The sequence below is a fragment of the Chaetodon trifascialis genome, chromosome 14 (genome assembly GCF_039877785.1).
Source record: "Chaetodon trifascialis isolate fChaTrf1 chromosome 14, fChaTrf1.hap1, whole genome shotgun sequence".
NCBI lineage: Eukaryota > Metazoa > Chordata > Actinopteri > Chaetodontiformes > Chaetodontidae > Chaetodon > Chaetodon trifascialis.
In genome coordinates this window covers 22,617,995-22,630,358 of record NC_092069.1, presented here as the reverse complement: position 1 = coordinate 22,630,358, position 12,364 = coordinate 22,617,995, and the positions used below count along the sequence as shown (strand labels likewise).

The window sequence follows — 12,364 nt, the reverse complement described above, 5'->3', positions numbered from 1 at the left end:
CACAACGAACGAAGTACGAGAGCGTACACACTGTACATTCAAACACACACACAGCATACATTAAAGACCTGTAAATATTTCTACATTTATCTCTACAAAGTAGACGTAGAAGGTTTTTTTTAATGAATTTTTTTTATACAGCTGCAGTTTTTGTTTATTTTATACTCAAGCTGGGACTGAGATCCAAAGGAGAGGTGCCAGTATCCTGTCTCAAATATCACCCTGATCCATCTGTAACATAGTTAACCACAGCCCCGCCCAGACCCCCCCACACCCCCCACCCCGCCAGCCCTTGTCACCGTAATCACCGAGTTCCCACAAAGCACCGAGGCAAGCCCCCTGCTAGACATATTGGTGTCTTCAGGAAAACCCCCAGCTTATTTTTAGGTCAGTCAACCTGTCATTCAGATCCCGTCTTGGTGGACGGTGCAGACCAAGTGGTGGTGGGATCCTTCTAGACGAATCTGAATCCTCAGAGGATGCCCTCTGTCCTTCCTCACTCACCTTTTTCCTTTCTTAGTGTAGCTGTGCCAGTGGCCACAACTAACTAACTAATGCTCTGTTTTACCTCTTAGAACATCTGCTAGAGTAGAAAGAGCTTTTGGGTGGTAGGCAGGAGACAAAGCCAAACACTTGACATGAAGATTTAAACAGTATTACCCAAAAGGTTTTTCCTCTGTGAAGGACTTTAGTAATAGTAATCTCTCTTTCTCTTAAAGGTGGATGGATGCTCATGCTAACCTTGAGCACTTGCTGCCTCTACAGCAGTGCTTGAATGTTTCCTTTGGTTGTTTGTGCTTCATCAGTAGTTGCGTTTCATCCCAACTAACAAAATATTTGCCATGTCTGTCATCATCGGCGTAGTTGACTCCCTTGCAGGCAACTAACAAAGATTTGAGAAATGACACAGTATTGCATAGTTGTTCCAACCCAGGTCATAATCTTGAATAATCCTACTAGATTATGAGCTCATGTGGAATTACAGAAAGCCTCCAAAGGGGATGCTTCTCATTGCACACGCATGTTTACCTGGGGGCTGTTGACACTATGCCCTGCTGAGCCATGACTCAACCCTCCACCAACCGTTGAGTCGATTGTTTGGAGTGCAGAAGTGTGATTTGGGCAGCTGGGAGCATTCCTAGGAGCCTTCTCTCGCTGCACAGCAGATAATCCGATAATCTGATTACTCTGGCAAGAGGAGCTTTCTGCCTTCCTCACTCAGATATTTGGTGCTCGTTGGCACCGACGCACAAGCGCACCCCCACAAGTCGGTGGAAGCAGTTGCTCAAACTCTTATGTAAACTAACAATCAAACATGTGTGCACGCACTGCCTTCGTACGTAGTGAAATCCGCGATTTGGGTTTGAATGTGGTGTCTGCTAAAGACGATTAGGGATGATTCTTGACCTTTCCCCACAGCCATCAGACACTCTTACTCCACAGCTGTATGTGGGACATGGAGACACATGGACCAACAAGTAGATGGGGGAGATAGGGAAACAAAACTACAATGGTGTGTGTCATGTTGGAGCATGCAACCTGCTTTATGAGATTTTAGATATTCCTTTGAGGCTTTCTGTGGATTACAGTTCTCACGAGAGAGAGACCTTTAAGACGAGGAGAAAAACAAGTTCTGTGAGTCTATAAGTTATGGGAAAATACGACAAACGGTGGTGTGAGAAAACACACCACACTGTCCCAAAACGCTGAGCGATCTTAAGATTGTCTGGTGGCTCGTAGGGGTGCATGTGGGGGAGCGATACCCGCAGCGGGTGAAGTGTGGTGATTGGTTGTGCTGCATGCTGAGCTGTGAGTGACAGTGGTGTGTAACTTGTCCCAGGTGGAGGAGCGCTCTAAGCTGAACAGACAGAGCTCCCCAGCGCTGCAGCACAAAGTGTCCAACCGCATCTCCGACCCCTCCCTCCCTCCCCGCTCCGAGTCCTTCAGCAGTGGGGGCATGCAGCCCGCCCGCACCCCACCCATCCACCGCTCCATCGAACCTCAGGTGTGTGTGTGTGTGCGTGTGCAAAAGAAGGCAGGTCAATGTTTGGTGTGTTTCCTAGTGATCAGTCTGTCCAAAGAAATAATCACACACCCTTTCGCTCCTTGTGCCATGAGCTCCTTTAAAAGCGAGAGTTTAAAATCAGTCAATCTCTCTCTCTTTCATTTCTCCATCTCCCTCTTTGCTCTCTTTCCCATTTCTATCTTATTTTTCTTCATCTCTATTCATATTCTGCCTTTCCCTACAATTCTTCATTTCCCCCTTTTCATTCATTTTGCTGCCTCCTTCTTTCTTTCTCTACTCTGCTGTCTGCCTCCTTTCATCTCCTGACCTTCTTCTTTCAACCTCTACACCATCATCCTCCTTCCATCCACCCGACTCATCCCCTTCATCTCTCCCTCTGTCTTTCTTTCTCTCTTCTTCTCTCCCTCCTCCAGATGGCTCACCTGGTTCCGGTGAAGACCCACTCCAGCTCCATGTCCGGCTCCCAGTCTCTGCAGGACCAGACAGGTTCAGCTCTTGGTGAGGGCGTCAGCGTGGGCTCCCCCAGGCCCGAGATGCCCCGCCAGAACTCAGACCCCACTTCTGACACCCCGGGACCCCCGGTGCGTGTCACAGGCAGGGAGGAACGGGACAGAGACCGGGACAGGACCGCCTGGCTGAGAGAGGAGGACATCCCACCCAAGGTCAGAGAGTTGATATGTTGTAGTGAATTTTGTGTTAATTCGTTTTCTCTACGCATTTAATGTATTGTACTGTAGTATGCATTTACATTTCTCATTAATTTCAGTTAATTATGAAAACATGCCCTTTGCTTCAAAAGCATTGCATCATCATGCTGGCCATATTTCAGTTCTGCTTTGACATTGCACACAGTGTCGCCCTCTGCAGCAAATGTAGTTTTGCAAAGTTTAATCAGCTTTTGTTGAAAACTTGAGAAGAGCTCTTGAGATTGAGACTTTGATACAAGGAAATACAAACATGATGTGCAGTAACCTGACTTTATGTTAATTAGACTTTGTTGGCATTGTAAACCGGGACAGGCGTAACACTACCATCCAATCAACATGACTCACTAGCAGAGTATTTAGAGCTTGACTGCCAACAGTTTAATGCACCAGACGTTTTACTGTACCACCACACGGCTTTATTAATGTATGCTAATCAAAAAGCATTCTGGATACAAGCTTTGAGCTCCTTGTTAGGGGACTGAAAACCAAGCTGTACCAGCAATGGTGACCTCCTGCCTGTGTGTCCAGGTCCCACAGAGGACCACTTCCATCTCCCCAGCCTTGGTCAGGAAGAACTCCCCTAATGGAGGAGTAGGTCTGGGCCCTCGCACAGGCTCTCAGCTCATACGGGCCAGGTAAAGTTCATATGAGCACATTGTCCACCTCTGAGGTCTAAACTAAACATCTGATGTCACTTTTGTAGTCTAGATCATCCTTTAAGCCACTTCTTGTTTATGCAGACTGGTTGGGTACCATTATTTTTATTTAGCTTTGATAATTGTCTTGTGTATGTATTATTTTCCTCCTGTTTCAGTAACCCAGACCTGCGGCGCTCAGACCTCTCTCTGGACGCCATGCTGCAAAGAACCTCCTCCAACTCCTCATCCTCCTCCTCCCCTTCATCTCAGGGAGGCTCAGCCGAGAGGAGAGGTACAAAAACACATGCATGTGCACGTAAACTGAAATGAAAGCTGACGTGCACACGTGCATGCTGGCAAACACGCAGACACGCTTGCACGCTAACAATTAATCACCGGTGCACCTGCTTGCTCTCGTAAACGTGCGAGTGCGGACAGTGAAACGCTATAACATCCACGTGCACTCACAGGGCTTTACCGAGTTTCAGAGGCTATCAGCGGGACATTGTCAGTCGCAGTTCTGCTCTGATCAACCTGTCTGATGTGCCCTGTTACTCTCGGCCTCAGGAGAGATAGAAGAGAGGAAATAAGAGAGGGTGATAGAGGGAGGCGTGCAGGGATGTGTCAAACAACAGGCCAGAGGGATATCTAAGATATGCATGGATCTCCCCTTGACAAACACATGGCAGAGAGGGAGGTTGAAGTATGGGAGGACCGCTTTTCATTCATGCATGTTGGATGTTATTAGCATTTCACAATAGGTTTGACAGTAAATATGGCAGAAATGTAAAACATGAGATATCAAGACAGGGTAAAAAATATTAAGCATGTAACAGCTTGAAAATATTTGATGAATGGATAATGAACATTTATAAAGTGACATTTTTTGGCTATTTTAATGAAACTCATGTATGTAGGTCAAATGTGTAATTACGTCCTTGTTATGCTCAGGTCAAACCATGCAGGAAGGATCCCCTCCAGGAGCCAATCAGGAGGCAAAGCCCAAACAGGAGGAGGGCCGTGAATCAGCCAGACCCAGCAGACCTGCAGTGAGTCACGCAGCGCAGACACACACGTTCACTTTCTGTCACAGAAATCTCCCCTGCGGGAATCTTCTACTGGCCTCTTCTCCTTTTTTCTGCTATTCATCGGCTTCTGTATCTCTGTCTCTGCCTCCTTCTCTTTGTCCTTCCATCCTTCAGAGCTATAAGAAAGCCATAGATGAGGTTAGTGACGCTCGAGTCCCCTTTCTTTTATCCCGGTTCTCCTTTGCCTCGATCTTCAGAGCCCCTCTTTTTCCCCTGGCATGGCGGACTTTCACGGGAAGATGCCATTTGTTTCTTTTAGCTTTAAAACATCAGGGCGGTGGTGGTGCATGTGTGCTTCCACGCACATACCTGAGAGAGCGTATGTGGACGCGTGCTTGTGCGGGTGTGTGTGTGCATGCATGTGCTGTGTGTGCGTAACCTAAACTGCCAAGCACCTGAACAGTCTCTGAATCTCTTCTCCTGTTTCTCTATTGTCACGGTTACTGGTCAGGAGGAGCTGGTAAGCCCACCGTGTATGACGGTCTTTCCCCCCCGTCTGCATGATTTGGTCTGATCCATTGGCGGGAGGGAAGGGAGGGGAGGAACCACGGGCCAGTTGGCATGGGGGTGATAGGTAGAGGGGGTGCAGATTGATGCTGCACTCCTGTACATCACACATCAAGCCTGATTATCTGTATTTCTCTCCTCTTACGGCCATTCTTTACAAAGTCGATATATTGCTCGTGAGCGGATAAAAGGGCTGATCTGTGATCACTTTTTATGTCAGGAAAAAAATTTTAGTGTGGCTAAGCAGAAAACGTGGTCACAGATACACACAAATCAGCTGTCCTCTTGTCATGAAGCTTTGGTTTGTCCCACTCTTTGCCCCTCTCTGCTCCCCTTGTCCTTGTATGTGATTTGGTCTCCTCACCTAGAGATACCTACAGAACTTATGGACTAATGGACTTTTCCTCTTTCTCCTCTCCTCTTCTGTTCCTCTCTATAGGACCTAAGTGCTTTGGCTAAGGAGCTCAGAGAACTGAGGGTAGAGGAGGGCAGCAGGCCTCCAGTCAAGGTACAATGACTTTTATGATAGTGATGATGATGAGTAGATGAGTAGAACTGCAGAGTAAAGACATAATAAAGCTAAAATCTTATTTCCTTTGTTGTCCTCGGTAATAGGACAACAGCAGGAATGTATATCAAGTTCCCTCTGTGCTCATGTGCTGGTGTGCACAATACAGACAACAAAAAGGTTGTGAAAACTTTGCTCTATAGCACTACTAGTGGTCAGAAACTCCCCAGGTTACCTTTAATCTCCAGAGACAGATGTCTGCATATGAATGCAGAAACTGCAGGCGAGTAAGATTTTGGCTTTGCAAGCGTATTGCTGTCAGTTTGTAGTTTGTTTGTAGTCATAGTAGTTTTGACCAATCACGTTTGAGCAGGCGCTGCATGCAGGTAAACAGTCCATGTGAAGTGAAAATTTACCTACATGCATATGCTGATATGTGTTCATAGAGGTTACCTGAAATGTCTTCGGAAAGCGTCTGAAGAGGCCAAATCGTCCAGCAGATCATTTAATTCGCACCTCATCACAGAGTTGTTTCTGACCGATTCTCTTCATCTAAAGGTGACAGACTACTCGTCCTCCAGTGAAGACTCAGAGAGCAGCGATGAGGACGGGGAGACGGTGGGGCACGACGGGACTGTTGCTGTTAGCGACATCCCCCGCATCATGTAAGCTGTCCCCTCTGCTTTTGTTTTTCCCCTCGCTCTGTTTTTCCAAGCCGGACTTGTCAGTGTTCATTTGTGTTGAGGTACGCATGTCTGTGGAATATGCGCCACGCCAGTCGCTCGTTGGTGCAGTTTGGGCAGAATTGCTTCGTAAATAATCGGGTCTGTGTGTGTCTTTGTGTGTGCGCCGCAGGCCGGCGGTGCAGAGCAGCAGTGAGTCGTATGGAGGGCTGACAGAGGACTCTCTGGGAGAAGCCTATAATAGCTCCAAGGACGGCACTCTGGTGATGAGAGAGGTGATGAATGCCTGCACACAGAAGCCACATGCATTAAGGAAGGAGTGAAAACAACAGGAAATATTGCGCTTGTATTCTGCTATCAAACCGGGCTAATTCCCCGTCTTCACCACCACTTTATCTTCATTTGCGTCGACTGTCTTCGCTTTCTTGTGAACTCTCCACATTGCGTCTCCTCTTTCCCTCGTTTCTAAACTCGTTTCTCCCTTTTTTCTGCCTCTCAGGCGGAGGAGCGGCGGAGAGGCGGTCACACGGAGAGTAATGGCTTTGGGAATCACAGTAACAATGGTAACCTCCCTGACCTGGTGCAGCAGAGCAACTCTCCTTCAGCCACACCCACCACAGCCCTGCAGGAGCTGGGCGACATGGCTGAGGTCAGACACACATGCACACACGCACGCACACACATTCCTGGATATAGTGCTCTAAATAAAACCTAAAATTAGATGAATGCAATAACTCTTAATTCTATTAAAAATCTACTTATTCATGATAAATAAGAAATGACTCAGCGACTTTGTATGTGACTTCTCGCATCTGACATTAAAGGCACTCTCAGATAAAAGTCCTTTTTCACATCATTAATACATTTTTAGGTCTGTCAAAAAGAAAACAGGAGGGAACTTGGAAAGTTTGTGTCCGTAGTCTGCTGCTAATTACTTCCTCACTGTTTTCTGTCTGACAGTTTGGTGTGGGTGGGTCCAAAGCGTCCTTCACCCCGTTTGTTGATCCGCGTGTCTACCAAACCTCCCCAAGTGAAGACGATGAGAACTCAGCTGCAGGTGAGCAAAGTTTTTTATCGTCAGCAGCAGGTAATTTTTTGGTGGTTTCGCACCTGTAACGTCTGCACAGCTGTCAAAACACATCAAATCACCTGAATCGTTCTCTGTTTCTTTCCTCTTTGCTATCCCAGCCATGTTTGCGAACGAGCTGCTGAGGCAGGAGCAGGCCAGACTAAACGAAGCCAGAAAGATCTCAGTGGTCAACGTCAACCCGACCAACATCAGACCCCACAGTGACACACCGGAGATCCGCAAATACAAGAAACGCTTCAACTCTGAGATCCTGTGTGCTGCGCTGTGGGGTGAGAGGCGACATCCTTCACTTTCTCTGCTCTCCTGAAGACCTCCATCTGTCTCTCCATGTCTCTGACTCTGCTGCGTATGTTTAGGTGTGAACCTGCTGGTGGGAACAGAGAATGGTCTGATGCTGCTTGACCGAAGTGGACAAGGAAAAGTCTATAATCTGATCACCAGGCGGCGCTTCCTGCAGATGGACGTGCTGGAGGGGCTCAATGTGCTGGTCACTATATCGGGTGCGTCTTGGACAGGCACACTCACACTCTATCCAGATCCAGATTGTAGCTCATATCATACCTATCGTGATGTGCATTTACCATATTGTGTCTCCATCAAGGTATATTTACGCACATTTTGAAGTGTTGCAAACGGCAAAATTCGGAAAAACCAGCTGTTCAATCTCAATGAACCGACTCCTAATAATTGCACAGCGAAAGTGGATGGATCCAACTATTTATTTTCATTTTCTTTTCTCAATTTCCTCGAAATTCAGTTGAAATTTGCCAAATATTAGGAAGGAAAAACAACTATTTATCCGAGAGTTTTAGTCTCTCAAATTCAGATAAGCTTGAAATGTAAAAAGGAGAATTCAAGAACAGGTAAGAATAGATATTATGTGTTTCAACACACGTTTGGTAAACAATTGCAAGAGCAGTAATGAAGTATAACAGACACATGAAGAGAGGAGGTTTGGGCTTCTTACTTCATTTCCTCCTCCTCCTCCTCCTCCTCCTCCTCCTCCTCCTCCTCCTCCTCCTCCTCTCAAAGTACAAATCTTGAGTCACAGATCACTCAATGCCATCTGCCATTGTGTGCTGTTGACAGCTGAGCAGCTCTCTGGAAAATTTAGGGATTTTACCGGTTCATTCCAGTTAATTTGATCTCATTCCTCCTCCTCCTCCTCCTCCTCCTCCTCCTCCTCCTCCTCCTCCTCCTCCCTTTGTCCCTCCCCTCTTAGGTAAGAAGAATAAGTTGCGTGTTTACTACTTGTCTTGGCTGAGGAACAGAATATTACACAACGACCCGGAAGTAGAGAAGAAGCAGGGTTGGATTACAGTTGGGGAGCTGGAGGGCTGTGTGCATTATAAAGTTGGTAAGGATCTGTGTGTGTGTGTGTGTGTGTGTGTGTGTGTGTGTGTGTGTGTGTGTGTGTGTATACACATGTATATCAGGAATAAATAAATGCATTCGGATTGCATGTGCAGAGGCTGATATTCGGGTCTGTGATCTGACATGTTCTCTAAAGAAACAAATGGGGTCATGGAGCTTTAGGATGAGCGCTTAACTCACCTCTTTGTCGTGTTTCCAGTAAAATACGAGAGGATTAAGTTCCTGGTGATTGCTCTGAAGAACTCGGTGGAAATCTACGCCTGGGCTCCCAAACCCTACCACAAGTTCATGGCCTTTAAGGTTTGGAAGCACAAACACGCGCATACTTCTCGTATATTGTACCGCCACCTTCTTCAGCACACGTCAAGATTTCCGTTGGCTGGACTGATTTCTCTCTGACTTCATCTTTCTGCACAGTTCATCTGCGTCTGTCTTCCTGCTTCACTGATTTTCCCATCTGTCCCCCTTTCAGTCATTCACTGAGCTGCAGCACCGTCCCCAGCTGGTCGACCTCACAGTGGAGGAAGGCCAGAGGTTGAAGGTCATCTACGGCTCCAGCGTGGGCTTCCATGTCATCGACGTGGACTCGGGCAACCCTTACGACATCTACATCCCCTCACATGTAAGAGCACACGTCTCTCACGGCGAACGAGGCTCTCACACCTCCTACTTGCTCACTTCCTCCTGCAGTCTGCTGATCTTCTCCTGTGCCAAGGTCACAAGGTCTCATGAGGATTAGCCTCAAGGAATACAATGAGGCTTTCTTGACAAATTACCTCTTTGATTGATTTACTGTCATGCAAGTAAAAGATTGATGGGTGCTTTACGTCTCGCGTCAGACACTTTTTTAGTTTGCTAAATATGATGGATTGGATTTGGACTGCGTGTGTTAAGTGCACAGAATGTCGCTCAAAATGACCAAAGTGCTCCTATTACAGGACATTAAGAAATAGTAGCTGCTACCAAATATCCTGTTGCAACAAAAGTTCATCCAAAGAGCTTTGAAATCAGAAATCAGAGTACTCTTTAAGCACATAGTACTAAATTGATGCATTCAGAATTGTAGTAAAAGTACAAAAGCACTCATTATGCAGAGTCACTTTAATATTGATTGTGAATTTCCTCCCAGGAATGAAAAAAGCCTTATCCTATAATAATTAATTTAATAATTAATGACTATATTTTATGTCATTAGTCTGAATCTGCAAAATAACTGGTCAGCCCTTACCTTAAGTACAAAACGTTTGCCATATGTGCTTTGTTTCCTCCACTGGTCATAAATTCAAGGCTCTCAGTCTCTCAGGGATCCATCAGTCGTCTATTTGCGTGCTTGAATGCAAATCAGTTTAGGTACTTGCATGCAGATTAGTTTACTCCGTGGTGGCTTCGCTAATCGCACGCTTTTGCTTAAAATCAAGTTCAAGCACAGTTCAGCCAAACTCTTGATTTAGTGGCAGTATTTCAGTAAAAATAAACCTCTGGATGCAGATGTGATGACACGCAACTGCAGCCTATTCAGTCAGATGCCGCAGAGCGAATGAGGCCATGCTTCACGCAGCGTGCAGCACGTGACTTATTATTAAAGAACACTGTTGACCTCTTCAGGTGATTGTCTTTTCCTGACTTTTTATGCCTTTAATCAGTGCTTCCTCTCTCTCTCCTCCCCTGCCAACGTCTCCTCCAGTGTGCCAAACAGACGAAGGTGACATCCTGCCATCCACCCTTTAGACTAGATCAATAGATCTCTAGTAGAACCGCGTAGTGGATGCACAGAAGTACTACATGTGTCTACGTGCAGCTACACCTCGTTAGAGTAGAGATTAATGGACAGTTTAGCTAGAAGCTGGTTTGCATGAATAAATTCATCTTACCCACGGGAGACATCACAAGTTGCTGAAGAGATATGTGCTGCTACCAGTGAGATGTTTGGTGGAGCCACAACACAAAGCTGCATTCAAAGCCACGTGTTTATTAGAATAATTAGTTATGCTTTCACTGAAATTGCACTTTCCAATAATGTGTGAATGTGTAGCAGAAACGTGGCGATGACCGTCTGATGTTTTGTCCCTCGTGGGTTAAGATGACTTTCTTCATCACCTCATCACGCACTTGTTTTACTGACATGAGCCCTGGTGGTGCTCCTGAAGTGTACTCACAGGTCACACCTCAGGAGAGCCTGCAGGCACGAATAGCGGGGTTGGTCTCTGGGCTGCACTTTGGGTGAAGTGCACAGATCTGAGCTCTTTCTGTGCCGCTGTGACTCTTCAACTCCTCCAATGTTGCTCCTGTTAATTAAGGTCAGAGGAAAGCGGAGTTTGACAACTCAGTTATTAAACCGAACGAGGCTCCTCAGACAACAAGCCAAAGTCTGAACCTTTTGATGCACTGATGCTCCTGATATTTGGCAGCCTTGTCAAAGTCCACAAACTTGCTCTTTGGAGGATTACAGGATGCAGGCCAGTCCAAAAAATGTTACAGAGCCAGCCAAATTCTGTTGCATTAAATGCCCACGATGAAGCCTCTGTAATATTTTAATCTAATGTATTCGGATGAATTTTGACAGATTTCATTAAAGCCTCTGATATGTTTGCGTGTGTGTAACAGATCCAGAGCCAGGTGACGCCCCATGCCATCGTGGTGCTCCCTAAAACTGATGGAATGGAGATGCTGCTGTGTTACGAAGACGAGGGCGTCTACGTCAACACCTACGGTCGAATCACCAAGGACGTGGTGCTACAGTGGGGAGAGATGCCTACCTCTGTTGGTGCGTCCCGCCAGCATGAGTGTTTCTGCTTGTTTAGTTGATTTAAATGGCTTTTTCTTATCAACACTGGAGTCATTAAAACATCACAGAGAAACACCCGCTTCAGTCCCCAAACTTGTTAAGAGTTAAGAGGTTTAAATAACTTCACTGATACACGCTCGCACCCATTCCAGCGCCTGTGCGTGTGTGTGTCGCAGCACAGATCAAAGGTCTTGTGAGTTCTCTGAGAAGTGAGCTTATGGGGGTTCATTTAAGGTTTAATTGCATTCAAAAATCAGTTTATGATATCAGCCTTCACGGGACGGCTTCCAGAGCTGCTTAGCAGGAACAAGAAGAGGGAGAGGGGAGCGAGGGGAAAAGTTTAAGAGACATGGAAAGTGGATGTTGATGATCACAAGCAAACGGAAAAGGAGTCCAACAAAGAAATGTGCATCTTAATTTCTTGTATTTCACTGCCCTCGTGTGGCAGCCGGTGGTATTACATCTTTAAAACAACCACTTTTTGAAGGCCGCTGCTAATGCAATCTGGATTTTCTGCATTGTGCCTTTGGTGTTTTTTCCTCATCACTCACGCCTCTCTTTCTCTTTTCCAGCCTATATCCATTCTAATCAGATTATGGGCTGGGGTGAGAAAGCCATAGAGATCCGCTCTGTGGAGACAGGTCACCTGGATGGAGTCTTTATGCACAAGAGAGCCCAGAGACTCAAATTCCTCTGTGAGCGGAACGACAAGGTAAAAAAACACAGCGGGATGGGAGTGAAATCATATCACGTTCAGAAAATACTTGACCTGCTCCGGTCTTGATTTGTCTCCAGTCGAGCGGTCCTGATTGGACAGCGCTGCTTCTGGAGACAAAATATTGAAAAACACGTGTGCATACATGAGCTGTTGTGATCATGAAGTTTGGTCGAATTTGCACAGATCTTACAGAAGCAAAAAGCAAACTTTTAGATCTCTATCAGGTGACACAGATACAGC

The 12,364-nt window shown here is 46.2% G+C and overlaps 1 protein-coding gene across 17 annotated transcripts in view; it reads left to right on the top strand.

Moving 5' to 3' along the window:
- The window catches only part of LOC139342750 (TRAF2 and NCK-interacting protein kinase-like), a 60,831-nt gene that overhangs the window by 45,741 nt on the left and 2,726 nt on the right, over window positions 1-12,364 (top strand). For 4 of the 17 annotated variants that reach the window (XM_070980012.1, XM_070980008.1, XM_070980009.1 and 1 more), the window contains 19 exons: window positions 1,841-2,005; window positions 2,440-2,688; window positions 3,262-3,368; window positions 3,548-3,663; window positions 4,323-4,420; window positions 4,574-4,597; window positions 5,406-5,474; window positions 6,033-6,139; window positions 6,330-6,432; window positions 6,657-6,806; window positions 7,118-7,214; window positions 7,346-7,516; window positions 7,604-7,747; window positions 8,470-8,604; window positions 8,821-8,921; window positions 9,094-9,243; window positions 10,306-10,323; window positions 11,226-11,385; window positions 11,979-12,118. In XM_070980012.1, the coding sequence (XP_070836113.1) occupies window positions 1,841-2,005; window positions 2,440-2,688; window positions 3,262-3,368; window positions 3,548-3,663; window positions 4,323-4,420; window positions 4,574-4,597; window positions 5,406-5,474; window positions 6,033-6,139; window positions 6,330-6,432; window positions 6,657-6,806; window positions 7,118-7,214; window positions 7,346-7,516; window positions 7,604-7,747; window positions 8,470-8,604; window positions 8,821-8,921; window positions 9,094-9,243; window positions 10,306-10,323; window positions 11,226-11,385; window positions 11,979-12,118 (2,304 nt within the window). The remainder of the gene's footprint in view (window positions 1-1,840; window positions 2,006-2,439; window positions 2,689-3,261; window positions 3,369-3,547; window positions 3,664-4,322; window positions 4,421-4,573; window positions 4,598-5,405; window positions 5,475-6,032; window positions 6,140-6,329; window positions 6,433-6,656; window positions 6,807-7,117; window positions 7,215-7,345; window positions 7,517-7,603; window positions 7,748-8,469; window positions 8,605-8,820; window positions 8,922-9,093; window positions 9,244-10,305; window positions 10,324-11,225; window positions 11,386-11,978; window positions 12,119-12,364) is intronic. The other 13 variants (XM_070980016.1, XM_070980010.1, XM_070980004.1 and 10 more) reach the window with 6 other exon arrangements.